General features: G+C 36.6%; 1 protein-coding gene across 2 annotated transcripts; it reads right to left on the reverse strand.

Moving 5' to 3' along the window:
• Positions 1-353: 353 nt before the first annotated feature.
• Positions 354-13740, reverse strand: LOC107843228. 2 transcript variants are annotated; one of them, XM_016687470.2, is made up of 15 exons: positions 12920-13740; positions 11135-11261; positions 11000-11040; positions 10286-10379; positions 8492-9486; positions 6115-6246; positions 4609-4681; positions 4261-4300; positions 3950-4022; positions 3500-3565; positions 2639-2719; positions 2382-2554; positions 1885-1937; positions 1060-1279; positions 354-974 (listed from the first exon to the last, which is right to left on the reverse strand). In XM_016687470.2, exons 1-15 carry the CDS (start codon positions 13183-13185, stop codon positions 706-708), a joined length of 2703 nt encoding a protein of 900 aa, XP_016542956.1. In that variant the 5' UTR covers positions 13186-13740; the 3' UTR covers positions 354-705. The 2 variants fall into 2 exon arrangements, with proteins under 2 accessions (XP_016542956.1, XP_016542957.1); XM_016687471.2 differs by having other exon boundaries at positions 1885-1931; positions 12920-13738.
• Between the last annotated feature and the right edge of the window lie 495 nt (positions 13741-14235).

The following is a 14235-nucleotide window of genomic DNA, read 5'->3' on the forward strand; positions in this document are numbered from 1 at the left end:
AATCAAGAATCTATTGGTCAATTATAGTCCTATTGAGTATTGTCGATGTACATTGAATATAAATAGTGATCATATATGCATCATTTATGTTGATTTTATTCTTTGAATTAGAAGCAATTCTTAAGAGTGCATATATTTTTAGTGCATGACTTCTTCACTATGTTTCCTTTCCATATTGTATTTTATAAATGCGTCACGCAAACCGAGGATTTATCTACCTTCATAAGATAGAAGTGAAATTGTTTTATACGCTAACCTCCCCAAACCCCACTCATAAGACTACACTTTGTTTTTACCAATAAGTTATGACCATACTTCTCTTGAAATAGCTTATTAAATATCCAAATGCTCAATGAACTCCAATACTTCTCTTTGAAATTGCTATAATATACATACAACATACACTACCTCCAAGGGGATAACTTATAAATAAAATAGTCAAACACATGACAATTAATACTAATACTAATACAATAGAACCTTGTAGTCTGCCCCTTCTCCGAACCCCGCACATTGCAGGAGCTTTAGCGCATCGAGCTGTCCTTTACTAATACTAATACAATAGACCCTTGCGGTCCGGCCCTTCTCCGGACGCCGCATATAGCAGGAGCTTTAGCGCAACGGGATGCCCTTTACTAATACTAATACTACTACAAGCTTACAATTCTACATCCTCCCTTTGTTGAAGTTAGTTAATCAAAGAGTCTATAAATCAGTCTGTTGACAACGTACCAGTCCGGCAGTTCCTCCATAGCATAGCCATCTCTCACTGCCTTTGTTCGTGTTCCATCTTATACGGTTGACTGACAAAATTTTGGGAGGTAACTGTTCAAATTTCACTTTCGATCTTGTTGGTTCTTCTTCAGCAACCAACGGTTCCTTGCTTGTGGTTTTTGTTTTTGTTTTGGATGTCTGAGATGCTAACTCGTCATCTGATCCTCCTTCAACGTTCGGATCATTGCCATAACATAGAGCTGCATGATGACAGGATGAACCACGCTAAGAATTGAGGTAGCAAAATTGGTAAATGAAAATCAGTAGAGCAGTTGAATATGTTACCCAGAGGTTGTGCATCTGATTGATCCATCGCTCGTTGATTGACACCATGGGGAGATCTCGGGATGGCATCACGCCACTGTTTCCCTGAGTAGATCATTCGGAAGGGAGTATTTGGCTCTGGAGTAACAATGCAGACACCTGATTCATCCCCGGAAAATGATCCACAGAGAAAATGCGGCATACGAGTTCTCACAGCATCATTCTCCATTTTGCTAGCCATCTGAGTATAAAGGTAATATGAATAAGGCCTCTAATTAGACAAACATACAGTTTACCTCCCAAACATACAGTTCTGGACTTTCTTTTTAGCAAAAAATTCTAAAATTTTAACCAAACAAATATGAGAAAAAAGCAAAATGCTTTCCTTCATGCCAAACACACCCCTTGTGTTAGAACTTAGGCGGGCAAGGCCATTAAAATGGAATCTTCATAAATCATATTGTTACTTTGCTCTCCTATCAATGAGAACAAGGGATTGATGACTGGATCATAGGGGTGTAATTTTAACTAAAAGGAAAAAAGAGAAGGCTGATTACGTTACTACATCGAGAAATACAATAGTTCCAGGCTAGTTAAGTGAAAGCACAGAGGTCAGTGTGAATGGACAATTTATCTTTTGAAATATCCTCCTCAAGGAAACTGTATAGATTCCATTGTATGTTTTACCATAAACTTCTTTAGTATAACTTTTCCAACCCTTATCCAGATATCTATGACCACAGTAACAATGTCGGCCAGACCATTCTGAACATTCAATACATAGAATACAGCAGGAAAACCATGAAAAGAACATATTTAACAAAATTCATCTTAATCAGTACAAACCTGAAACCGAACAGCTGTACCATCTACCCCACAGTATGCAACCATGCCTGGAACTTGCAAAAAAGTTCAAGGGAAATGTTTCAGGTTAGATTACAAGCATATAAGCTAGAATTCAAGGAAAATGTAACTTTATCTATCGATATCAAATATATATTTCAGACACACAATGCCTCCATCCACAACACCCGAGGCCTTAGAGTTAAGCCGATCCTTTGTCTTCATCTAAGCTGCAGTGTGCATAGAGAGTTAGATTGCATGCCCTTCTCTTCTAACCCCCTCCTCAGTCCCCTTTAGTGAAAACAGAAAGTGCAAGTTGAAGACAGAAAGCTCATGAAACAATAGACACTGCCCCTTGTTTTCTCACAGAAATTCAGAGCCATTATGCAAACGATTGTTTGATCACTCACGAGTATCTCCTTTCGATACTACTTAAGTCTATGTAAGTGGCAAGATCATTGCAGGATGGAAAAAGTAACAGATATTTGAAAAGTTGAAACCTGTTACTCGAGAAGCGTGCAAACTCCATATCCCAAGTAGAGACCGAGTGCAACTATGGAATCCCTGTTGTTTAGTTCCAACTAAAAGCTTTCCAGTGACAGGTGCATCATATGCAGCCTTCGGCAAGCTAAGGATCTTTAGTGTCCCATCATCACATGATATTATGATAAATCTATGAACATTAACAAATACAATTGAGAGAAAGGCGTGAAAAGTAGATATCTAAATCAAATTCGTTAGCAGGATATGCTCATACCTAGGCTCTGGCAACCAGTCCACACTGCATATATAAACTCCCTGACCAACATTATAATCCCGCAAAGGATGGAAAGGATCCCTGTAAGAAGTACAAGGTAGGATATTAAGTAAAAGAAAAAAGATACACACACACACACACACACACATATATACAAACGCAATACAACAAGTAACTGATATGGGCTTTGCAACCTAAAGATTGCTTGAAAGCCCCTTAATAAAATCAATCCAACTGGCGACTACAGATTTCGTATAGCAGGGTTGACCATTGTGTTCTAACCATATGTTTGCCTTAAGAAACTATATAGCAAAGGAACGAGAAAGTACCCTTCATTATCCTCACAATCTGAGGATAAACAATTTTCTTACAGTCCACATCAATTATCAGGGCATTAGCATACAACCAAATAATAGTTTTTCATTAGAAACTACTGCAAAGCAATATAAAACAGGTCATATTCCATTGCAGAATACTGCTTGAGCTGCGCTATGTATAATTCACATAAGTATGATGAGCCCTGGGACTTACATATATACAAACTAATCAAAACGAAACATATTTTCCTTTAAAAAAAGGGGTCTCTTCAAAGAAAAAAAGGATGCACAGTGAATCACGGAAAGGACAAAAAGAACTTGCAATCTTTTATTTAAAAAGGATCGTCGTTCAAGAAACTACGAGGACTGTGAGTGGAAATAAATACAGAAGAACGTGTATGGATTACTTCAAATCATTATGTATCTCTTCTGCTCTTTCTATTCTTTCAGCAGGATGAAAATTAAACGGTATAATTACCCGAGGGAAAAATCGCAACTATAGACACTATTAGAGGATGTAAAGCATATAAAGAAACAAGCTTACCTTAAGTCCCAAAATTTCAGCCCCTTGCGACCAGCTGTGATGATAATATTTGCATTCCCTGAGTCACTGCATACAACATTGTATCAAGTAGACAACCAGTGAACCAGATAAAACACATGAGAAGCTTAGACAGTCGCTACATTCTCACTATCTTAATCATACTGTTGAAAAAACTGAAATTCTTGAACCAATAAGAAATAGCTGGCATTGAAAGATACACATCACAACAAAACCTTTCATGCTGATTCACCCTACAATTTTCATATTCCAACTTATGTTGAAACAAATTACAAGCCACAAAATAACTAAGTAGACTCAAAATGTACCAGTTACAGAATTATGCAATTAATGCTGCTTTATGAAAATTAAAAGCAACATAGCCTTTATTTTAGAGAAGTTACCATATATATTGCTTTCGAAGTGACTTCTTATAAGTTTAGCACCACAAACCTTTCCAGAGGTGCCCAGGAAAGCGCCCGAATAGGACCTGCATCCGCAGTGAAGCAAAGCAAAGGCATTGTGTCTGCAGGCAAAAGGACTGTAACATGAAATCACAACTGTAAAAATAGCACACTATAATATTACTTGAGAAAAGTCTTTTGGGAAGGAAGAATGTAACTCAAACTTTAAACACAAACCATAATTCAAGACATGTTGCATAACCAGAAAGTGAAAAGAGGAATAAGCTAACAAAATAGCCACCTCATTAAATTGAATCTCATGAAACCAAAGAAAAGCGCAATACAGAAGTTAATTAATACCTTTAGATGAATTATTGGCCGAAAACTTCCACAAAGCAACCTATCCAAATGCACCTATCAGTTTTACAATGCTATATAGTAGAAGTCCAGCAGACTCACTCTCAATCTTTTGTTAGTACTCAAAGCGCATTTCGCATGAACAAGATATTGATTAAAGATAATGAGATTATTATAGTTTGTAGCAGCATGGCTTCAAGGGAATGAAATAAGTGCAAGACAGATAGGACAAACAGACTCCAACAATTAAGATTTGAAACAGACTACAGGTACTTGGGTTCAGCGATGCAACTGAATTTACCGTTGCCTGTACAACTATTTTGAAAAAACAAAGGGAAACAAGAAGAATACCACTCCATCATGACATCCACAGAGAATCATATCATACGGAGGTGAAGCAGACCACTCTAATGTTAACGGAATGCTACAACAGAGATGAAAAAGACGAGAGGTTAATTTAGACAGATTGACAGATCATGCAGAAAGAGAAAATTCTATAAGTTTTACAGTAATAAACAAGCTGCACACACAAAGGACAATGTTAAACTTGTAATACACACACTTATAAAAGTACTACAGACAATTATAAAAGTTAAGAATCTATCATGCCCAATACCCACTATGGGTTTTGTAAGATGAAAAGTTATGGGGGAGCAGAAAACCACTAGCAGATATGGTTATGCACATATCATAAAAAGAGACAAAGTTAATAGTGCAGAAAGCTCAACCAATACAGAGAGATGTTGCTCGTCTACTCTGAAGTTCAACACTTGTCTAAGTGCCAACTTTGAAGTCTACAACCCCATATCCATCACTATGCTGAATCATGAAAAATTGAAAATCTATTCGAATGGTACTTGATGACTTGTATGAATCCACCACGAGTCAAGGGACCAGGTCCTTGACTGAGAACGACTACTAACAGTGGAAGGTAAATAATGAAAACAACAAGTAAAGAGAACACGCACTGTTTACGTGGAAACCTCCTTAATCAAGGGAGTAAAACCACGACCTACCTCGTAGGATTTCTCAACAACTAACCATATCAACTGCGTAACGTTTGATCACAAGCTCTTGTAATCCTAGGATTAAACTCTTAACCACCTCACCCTTGTAACAACTCTATTGTAACTCATTACAATAACCCTATTTGTAATCTCACACTATCAACTAGCTCTAGCAGATACAACTCCAAACTGAACAGTGAAACAAAGATAACAACACTACAAAAGCTTCTTACGATATTAGAGCAAGATACAAAGACTTAAGACAACAAAGAACTAAGACAAATTATCGTTGACAGCGAGCAGGTCCCTTGTTGAATAAGCTTTGATTTGGAAAACAATGGCGGGTTTTGCAGAGACAAATATGAATTTTTAGGATATGCAAAAACTAGGTTTTGCCTCTTGTCCCATCCGCTTATATAAGAGAGAGGCCAAAACCTAGGATGAACGCTATTGGCTTAGGAAAGAAAGGACCACTGTAGTCCTGCTGCAGTGCTGCCACACGTCTGCACAGATAGTACGAATACGAATCACAGCTGTACAGTTGACCACGCAAACATGCATAGCTGGTACCAGGTCCACCAGTTATTTTGTCAATCATCAAAATCACAATTACATCAGTACTGTTCCAAGAATTTTCCTGATCTTAGTTCACCACATGGAACATAATCTCAACTTCAACAAGACAAATATTGTTAACAGTGAACAAGTCATAAAGAAAGGAATGCAAATGCAGAAAGTAAAACTTCTTAAAAAATCATATGTACAAATCATAGTAAATATGTCACAGCAAAAACATTTTGAATCATCCAACAGAACAGAAAGAGCAATTGAACTCTGAGCACTAAACTACCTTTGCCCATGACTGCCCTTGAGCATTGAACATCTGAATACAGGTTGCAGTTTCATAAACCGAGGGTCAGTACCCTTCTTTTGACCAGAAGGATAAATAGCTTTAATTGTATGAGGAAAAGGAACCTCCCACCTGCATTAGATAATGAGGGTTATGAGACTGCATTATCATATAACACCAAAAACACCGTTAATGGTGGGTGAAAGATGGAATGCAAGAAGTTGTACAAAACTAAAAGACGTAGCAATGAGGAAGAACTGAAAAAAAAGAGCAGACCAGTGCACTAAATCTCCCCCTATGTGCAGGGTCGGGGGAAGGGCCAGACCACAAGAGTCTATTGTACGCAGTCTTTCCTTGTATTTGTGCATGCGGAAGAACAAGATTTGAAAACAATCTTGAATATGTGAAAATTGGTCTTGGGCCTAACTCACACCCCAAAAGCTAGCTCATGAGGAGGAGGATTGCCCAAGCCTTATAAGGAGACCAAGGACCCTTTCCTCTTCCAAGGTGGGATACTTAACAACATCCATATATGACTAATAAATTGGTCCATTTCATGGAGATAAAGGTATAACTGAATCACAGTCATTTCCCCAGGCCAATACTTTTTAGGCCTTAAACATTTAAGAAATTACTCCAAGCTCAGCCTTCTTGGTGCTATTCAACATCCATGTGTCTTAGTTAATGATCAAAATGGCCTAGACTACTGCAGCCTACAAAGAATTTGACTATAGGAGGAACCTTATTCTTCTTCGTCCTCCTCAACTATGGAAATCCATAACAACAACATACCCGGTATATTCCCACAAAGTGAGGTATAGGGAGGAACTATGGAAATCCATCAGAAGTGAAATTTACAATTCTTCAGCCATATACAAAGATCATGGCATACAATGTGGATGTGAACTCAAGTTTTATATGAAGATCTGTTAAACTTTGATTCCAAATTGCAAACAGATGGCTGAAGAAAAGATGGAAACGTGTGCTTAAAATCAATAGAAAAAAGTAGGAAGCAGATCAAAGAAATGTGCCAAACTCCTTTTTCTCCAAAAAATGAATTCAAAAAAATCACAAACTCCTCAACACTGTACAAAAGCATTATACACTTTGACATGGAGAAACAAGTGAATAGACATAGCAGCAGAAAGCTCGACACAAGTTTCAATAAACAGAGATAAAAGGACCAATTAAGTGAAGAAGATAAGGAAAAAAGAGTGAAAAATCACACAATTTGTGCTCCTATTAAAGGTCGCACATTCAAGAAAGTGACAGAGAAAAAAGAAGGACCTGAATTCTCCTAGGAGAAGAAAAGAATATTTGAACAAGGCTGAGTGGCATAAGAAAAATGGAGAAGAAGAAGGAATTTAAGAGCAGAATTAGAATGATAAGGAATTTAAATTAAATGAACAAAGTTCGAGAGAGAGAGAGAGAAGGACCTGAAGAGATGGTTGGAAATGTCTCAGTCGATCACCTAACTTTCCTCATTTCAGAGGCTCCATGAGCATCTGCCAACAGTATAAGGAGATGGTATGCTGGGATTTACTTTTGACAGCAATTGGATTGAGTAGTTTTACAAACTAAGTTAAGAGTACTTTCAGGTGGGAGATGTTGAATCTTTCAATATTCAAAGGTGAGAGATCTTTAAAGGTGATACTGCATTTAAAACATCTTTTTATGTTTTTAAGGGGTGAATTTAGAACCTTGCTATCATTACTTTTTATATACATGTCTGGATAACTTTCTAACCTAAAGATGTAACACTAGTCCCTTATAAAAGAATAAGAAACTGTAACGTAGAACTAAGTCAAAATCAAATCAAACCAGATATTTGCTTTGTATTACATATGATTTAAATATGCAATGTTGCACTCTCATATTGAGATTAGGAGGTGCAAAGCACTGACTATTCAGTTAGAAGTATTTACAAAGGGAGGCAAAGAAGAAAACACCCTTTGCAGATTTTTCTTTTGAAGTTCATCTCGAAAGCTTTTTTGCTTTCTGATGTCTAAGATATTCAGCAGCTGTCCATATATGTGCCTTATAGATAGAAGAGGAAAGGAAAACCTTCACATGTTACGTCTTTGTCAGTTTCCATAACTTGTGTGACAAAGGAAAGGATTTCAAAATGGCGCTTGGAAATGGGTATAGTTTAATTCACATTCACAGCTCCATTGTTCTGCACTCTCGTCTTTGAAGCTCTTAATAGGTTATAAAATTGGCGACCCTATATCTTTCCGATTTCAAAATAAACGTGTTACCGACATACTAATTGCATCAAGGGGATTCATTCTGTTTAAAATCCCACCAGGAACCCAGAGAAAATAAAGATTTTCCATGAAAGTTTTATATAGAGCAAAATTTTAAAGGGAGAACTTACACTTCTAAAGCTCCATTTCCCAGTATCACAGCAAGATAACCCATTCTATGTCTGGAGACATCATAGTGATTTAAAGGCCTCCATTTAACATCCCATGCTACTTTTCCATTGTGAGCTAAACATAACACCATTCTAGGTAGAGAAACATCCGTTGGTATGTGCTGCATTACATGAGAACCATTCTCATCAAACTGTGTGGAAACATTGCCATGGCTCTCAGGTGTTTGGGACATGTCGGGAGATTCTTCATTCATATCTTGTGTTGGCAAATCCAAGGTAGACTTATGAGTTTGGTTTTCCGTCCTTCCTTTTTCTTTTTTTCTTCTGTTTGCAGAAGCACCACTCTCATTGAACCCTGCTGAATCGAGACCATTGCTATCACATGTCTGGGAACTCACAACTGAAGACGCTTCAGCAAAATCTTGTGTTGGCTGTGGAATCACACCAGAGTTATCAGTCTGACGTTTCGATCTTGCCTTGTTTCTCACACTTCTCCTCTTTGAAGTAGTAAGCTGAGAATCTAGAGATGCCGCATTAATAGATCTTTCTTGATTTTGCCCAAAATCTACTTGGACATTAATCATATTTCCACAAGACAAATCTTCAGGTACTTCTGTTGATTGCTGCGGGTACTCTATAGCAAGAGGTTGTAAATTGTGGTCGTCCCAATCTCTATCACCTAAAGATTCAGTTACAGGTTTCTTTCTCGGTCTTCCTCTTGGCTTTTGGGGTCCGGGTGTTTTTTTCTTAACTGCTTCACTAGGGTTCTTTCTCGGTCTTCCTTTTGGTTTTTGAGGTCCAGATGCTGATTCACTTCTTGTTGAATTTCGAGAAGTCTTTTTGTTTACCTGAGCTAAAAAATCTTCTATCACAATTAAATCTTTTTTTTGAATGAGATCTAACAGACACCATATCTGAATTACACCTCTGCCTGTATATAGGACACCATACTTGTGATATGATGACTCGGGAGGATGAGGAGCAATTGCGATAAACTGCAGAATCGATTGAAAAAGCAAGAAATCAAAATGGATCATATCTGGGTAAGTGTGCCTATAAAAAAAAGGAGTAGATACAGACATGAGCTGTAAGTGTGCCTATAAAAAAAAGGAGTAGATACAGACATGAGCTTTCTCGATAAAATAGATCACCATGAGACATTCAGTACAGAGTGAGTAAAAATTATAATGGCAAAACAGTTATGATGAAAAGTTGATTCCATTTCTTACGCCTCCCTAGAATTCTCCATTGGGCCATTAAGACTGTTTCGGACATAGTAATTTTTGATGAGTAAGACGTCATATTAAACGACACATCGAAAACAGCTGCATTTCCATAAGCTTTTTAAAACAATTAAAGGGAGGAAGAATCAAATAGTTCAGGGTTAAATGCTACAAATCAAGCGAAATTCACTGTGCTACTGTGACTCAAAGATAGGATCTATCAGTTCATTGTCCTCACTCTTTAACCAGATTTTCTCTTACATTGTTACCTTAATATCTTTCTTGGTAACTCAAGATTAGCTCTCATTCTCTGTAGTGACCAATTGCACATCAAATAAACAATAATGGATGTGGAATGTCTGCTCAATTCTCGGAATAGTCAAGTCTCAGTGAAAAATTTCAATATACAATTCATCAATTAATATTCTCTCTAGAACAAAAGAGAAGGCACCAAAAAATAATTGGCGAGGAGACAGACTCGTCCATTCGACATCATTGAATTTCTTTTATTTAACCTTATTTTTGAGGAGGATAACGAAAGGATGAAAAAGTAGATTTATAAGAGCACTACCTCACTTTTGATAGGAGTATCCCTATTTTCATAAGCTTGGGGACACCAGTCCATCCCCCACACTTGACCTCCAATATACATTACAAAATCTTTGCTGCAAAAGATACAATATAGACGCCAGTCTAAATCATTGTGCAAACATATCTATAAATAAATTGACCAGTGTGTAACCAAAAGCACAACAAAGTCTTGTCCAAAATATTCAAGGGATCAGAAGCGCTGTCTGTAACAGAACAATCGAGAGAAAATGGAAACATTAAAGAGAGAAACAGTTTCAAAAATTCAATGTTCAGAAGATAGATTCAATAACCAACTCAGTACTATGAAACAAGAAGGAGAGGAGAAGACTTCTGAAAACAGATAATTAATGGATTAACGGATTCTGGATTAAGAAGTTATCTATCTCGCACATGTTGATGACCATTTAAACTTATCTTCTTTTTTATTATAACCGTGGTGTCTGGGCCAGCTTTGGCGCACTGCGACTATTCCACTGGATACCTACCACCTCGCACCAGCAACAAGTAACTCTATCAACCAAGGCTAGGATAGATGGGAAGAAACCACATAATGTTTTTGTCTCTGCTGGGAATGGAATCTGAGACCTCATGATGCTCAACCCACATCATTGACCATTAAGCTACACCCTTGGATGCTTCCATTTAAACTTATCTATGTCAATATTATACAAAATAAAATAATAACACTGCCTACCTCGATTCTTTGGGAACTGGCTGCTCATTAACCAACTGCTTCTGCGACAGATCAGCTTATCTCATCAGAACTATGTCCAGAAAAGGACAATAAATATTGAAAATATTCAGCAAAATGTCAAAAACAAAAATGTACCTTTGGAACTTCCGCAGAAGAGAATTGAGGCAAACTTATTTCACCAATCACATCTTTTCCTCTTGATCTCTCATTCTCACAAGCAAATTTAACTTCTCTTTTTTTGTAATTGAGATATCTCCATTCTCTGCATGTATCAACATAATTTACATCACGAAAGTTCAAAATTCAGCATATATGAGCAGAAAAAAGAAGTAACTTTGTACTTACTCAGCTTGAAAAATTACACGAAATTAACAAATTTTCACGTCACAAATACTCACTCCATTCACTTTTACTTATCATGTTTCGCTTTACAAGAGTCAATTTAACCAACTTTTGAAGCTAAATCCAATTAGATTAATCCAATATTCAAAATTTAAAACTTCAGATGTTCCAAAACTACATGAGAAATACATAAATTGCAGTCATTCTTATGTTAATAATTAATATGATAGAAAAAATCTATCTTTAAATATTGATCAAAATTCACATCTTTTGACTCACAATAAGCAAATGTGAAGTTCATACTTTTTAACTCTCAAGAAGCAAAATTTGAAATTCATACTGTTTTGACTCTCAAAAACCCGAAACTTAAAATTCATAAAGTTTGAATCTTGAGAAGAAAAATGTGAAATTCATACAGTTTAATTCTCGAAAAGCAAAACTGAAATTCATAAGTTAGACTCTCGATAGTAACATGAAATTCGTACAGTTTGACTCCCAAAAACAGAAACTTGAAATTCAGAAAGTTTGAATCTTGAGAAGCCTGAGAACTTCATAGAGTTAAACTCTCGATAAGCTAAACATGCAATTCATACAGTTTAACTCTCGAGAAGCAAAACTGAAATTCATACAGGTAGACTCTCGATAGTAACATGAAATTCGTACAGTTTGACTCTCAAAAATCGAAACTTGAAATTCATAAAGTTTGAATCTTGAGAAGCTCTGAGAACTTCATAGAATTGAACTCTTGATAAGATAAACATGCAATTCAGACAGTTTGACTCTCAAAAACCGAAACTTGAAATTCATACCGTCTGACTCCTCGAGAAGCTAAACCTGATATTCATATAGTTTGACTCTTGAGGAACAAAACATGAAATTCATAACTCTCAAGAAGCAAAATGTGAAATTCATACAGTTTAACTCTCGAAAAGCAAAACTGAAATCCAAGCATTTAGACTCTCGATAGTAACATGAAATACGTACAGTTTGACTCTCAAACACCGAAACTTGAAATTCATAACGTTTGAATCTTGAGAAGCTATGAGAACTTCAGAGTTAAACTCTCGATAAGCTAAACATGCAATTCATACAATTTGACTCAAAAAAACCAAAACTTGAAATTCATAGCGTACTCCTTGAGAAGCTAAACCTGAAATTCATACCGTTTGACTCTCGAGAAACAAAACATGAAATTGTTTGACTATCAAAAACCGAAACTTGAAATTCATACCATCTGACTCCTCGAGAAGCTAAACCTGAAATTCATACAGTTTGACTCTCGAAAAACAAAATATGAAATTCATACTCTCAAAAAGCAAAATGTATAAGTTTACAGTTTGACTCTCAAGAAGAAAAACGAGAAATTCATACCGTTTGATTCTGAGAAGCTAAACATGAAATTCATAACTCTCGAAAATTCATACAGTTCGACTCTCGAGAAACCAAACATGAAATTCCTACAGTTTGACTCTCGAAAAACGTGAAATTGGTACAGTTCAACACTCGAAAAGCAAAATCTATGACAAGTAAAACGAAGCTAGTAATTCAAAATCAAAATTAATTTTTTTTTCAACTTACGTTAAGAATGTGATGGAAGAAGCTAATCGATTAACCTCAACTTCATCATCATCCTCAATCTCCGGTACACCGGTGAGCTTACAAATCATATCAACAGCTTTAAAGTGATTCTCCACTGAATAATCGAACAATGACACTCTAATTCCCGACGACGAAAACTCGCCGGAAACTTTCTCCGTTGATTTTCCCGGCGATGTTGCCGGAGATTTATTCCGGCGGCTCGGTTCTCCGTCCACCGGAAGTTCGCCGGCGTCGGCGGTTTCCATAACGGTGTTGGAAAAGCGCGCGAGAGAAATCGGGTTTTATTTGTGGGGATTTTTTGGCTGCTGGGGAATCGAACCCTCGACCTGGATATTACTTTAATATATATAAAAATATATATATTTTTTGGTATATTATAGAAAGGATGATTTCGATATGTACGCTAGGTGTAAGAAAATTTGAGGTTTAAGTCGAAATTCAATCAATATCAATAAGATATAGTGATCGTATGTCGGTTTATTTTGTCATAAACGAAAGTTGATTTCGTGGGTTCATTGATTCGTACACCTTCAGTGCTGGTAAGGCCTGGATCGTGGTCGTTCGTCTCTGATCTGCCGACCGATAAGATTTCCGAGATTGAACGGCCAGCTGGATTGGTTTGGCCCTTAAACTTGTTTGGATAATTCACTTGAACACCGTAACCAATCTTATACCTATTGAACACCTCAATCGGTTTAAATTTGAACCACTTAAACACGTTTTGGTGAATTACAATCAGTGTGTCACTTAAACATGTTTTGCTTATGTGGCACATTGATTGTGATTCACGCTAGATGAGCATTGATTTAATGACTAACCAACTATGATACTCGGGCTAAAGGTCAAGTTGATAATTTTGTACTTACGTGGCACATTGATTGTGATTCACGCTAGATGAGCGCGCGCGTGATGAGGGCGTTTAATTTGCCTTTTTTTTTAAAAAAAAAAATGATCTTCTTCCTCTAATCATTGCTACTAGTTCCGCCGCCACACCGCTATCCATCATATCCCAAGGGTTATGTTGGAATGATAGAGTGTGATTCATTCACTTCTAATTAGAGATTTCAGATTCGACTTTTGAGAATGAAATAAATTTTAATAGAAAACACTTCTTCATTAATATATCGCGAATTTGAATTAATGAGAACTAACCCCATGGAAGATATCAAATACCGAGTAAGAAACAAAAATAAATCAAGTGTCTCAAGAGTCGAGAATAATTTCAATCCACACAAGTGTGATAATATATTGAAGAGTTCGAACATAAGTCGCCTATTAATATTATGCTTCTCATT

Source organism: Capsicum annuum, chromosome 9, assembly GCF_002878395.1.
Source record: "Capsicum annuum cultivar UCD-10X-F1 chromosome 9, UCD10Xv1.1, whole genome shotgun sequence".
NCBI classification, from domain to species: domain Eukaryota; kingdom Viridiplantae; phylum Streptophyta; class Magnoliopsida; order Solanales; family Solanaceae; genus Capsicum; species Capsicum annuum.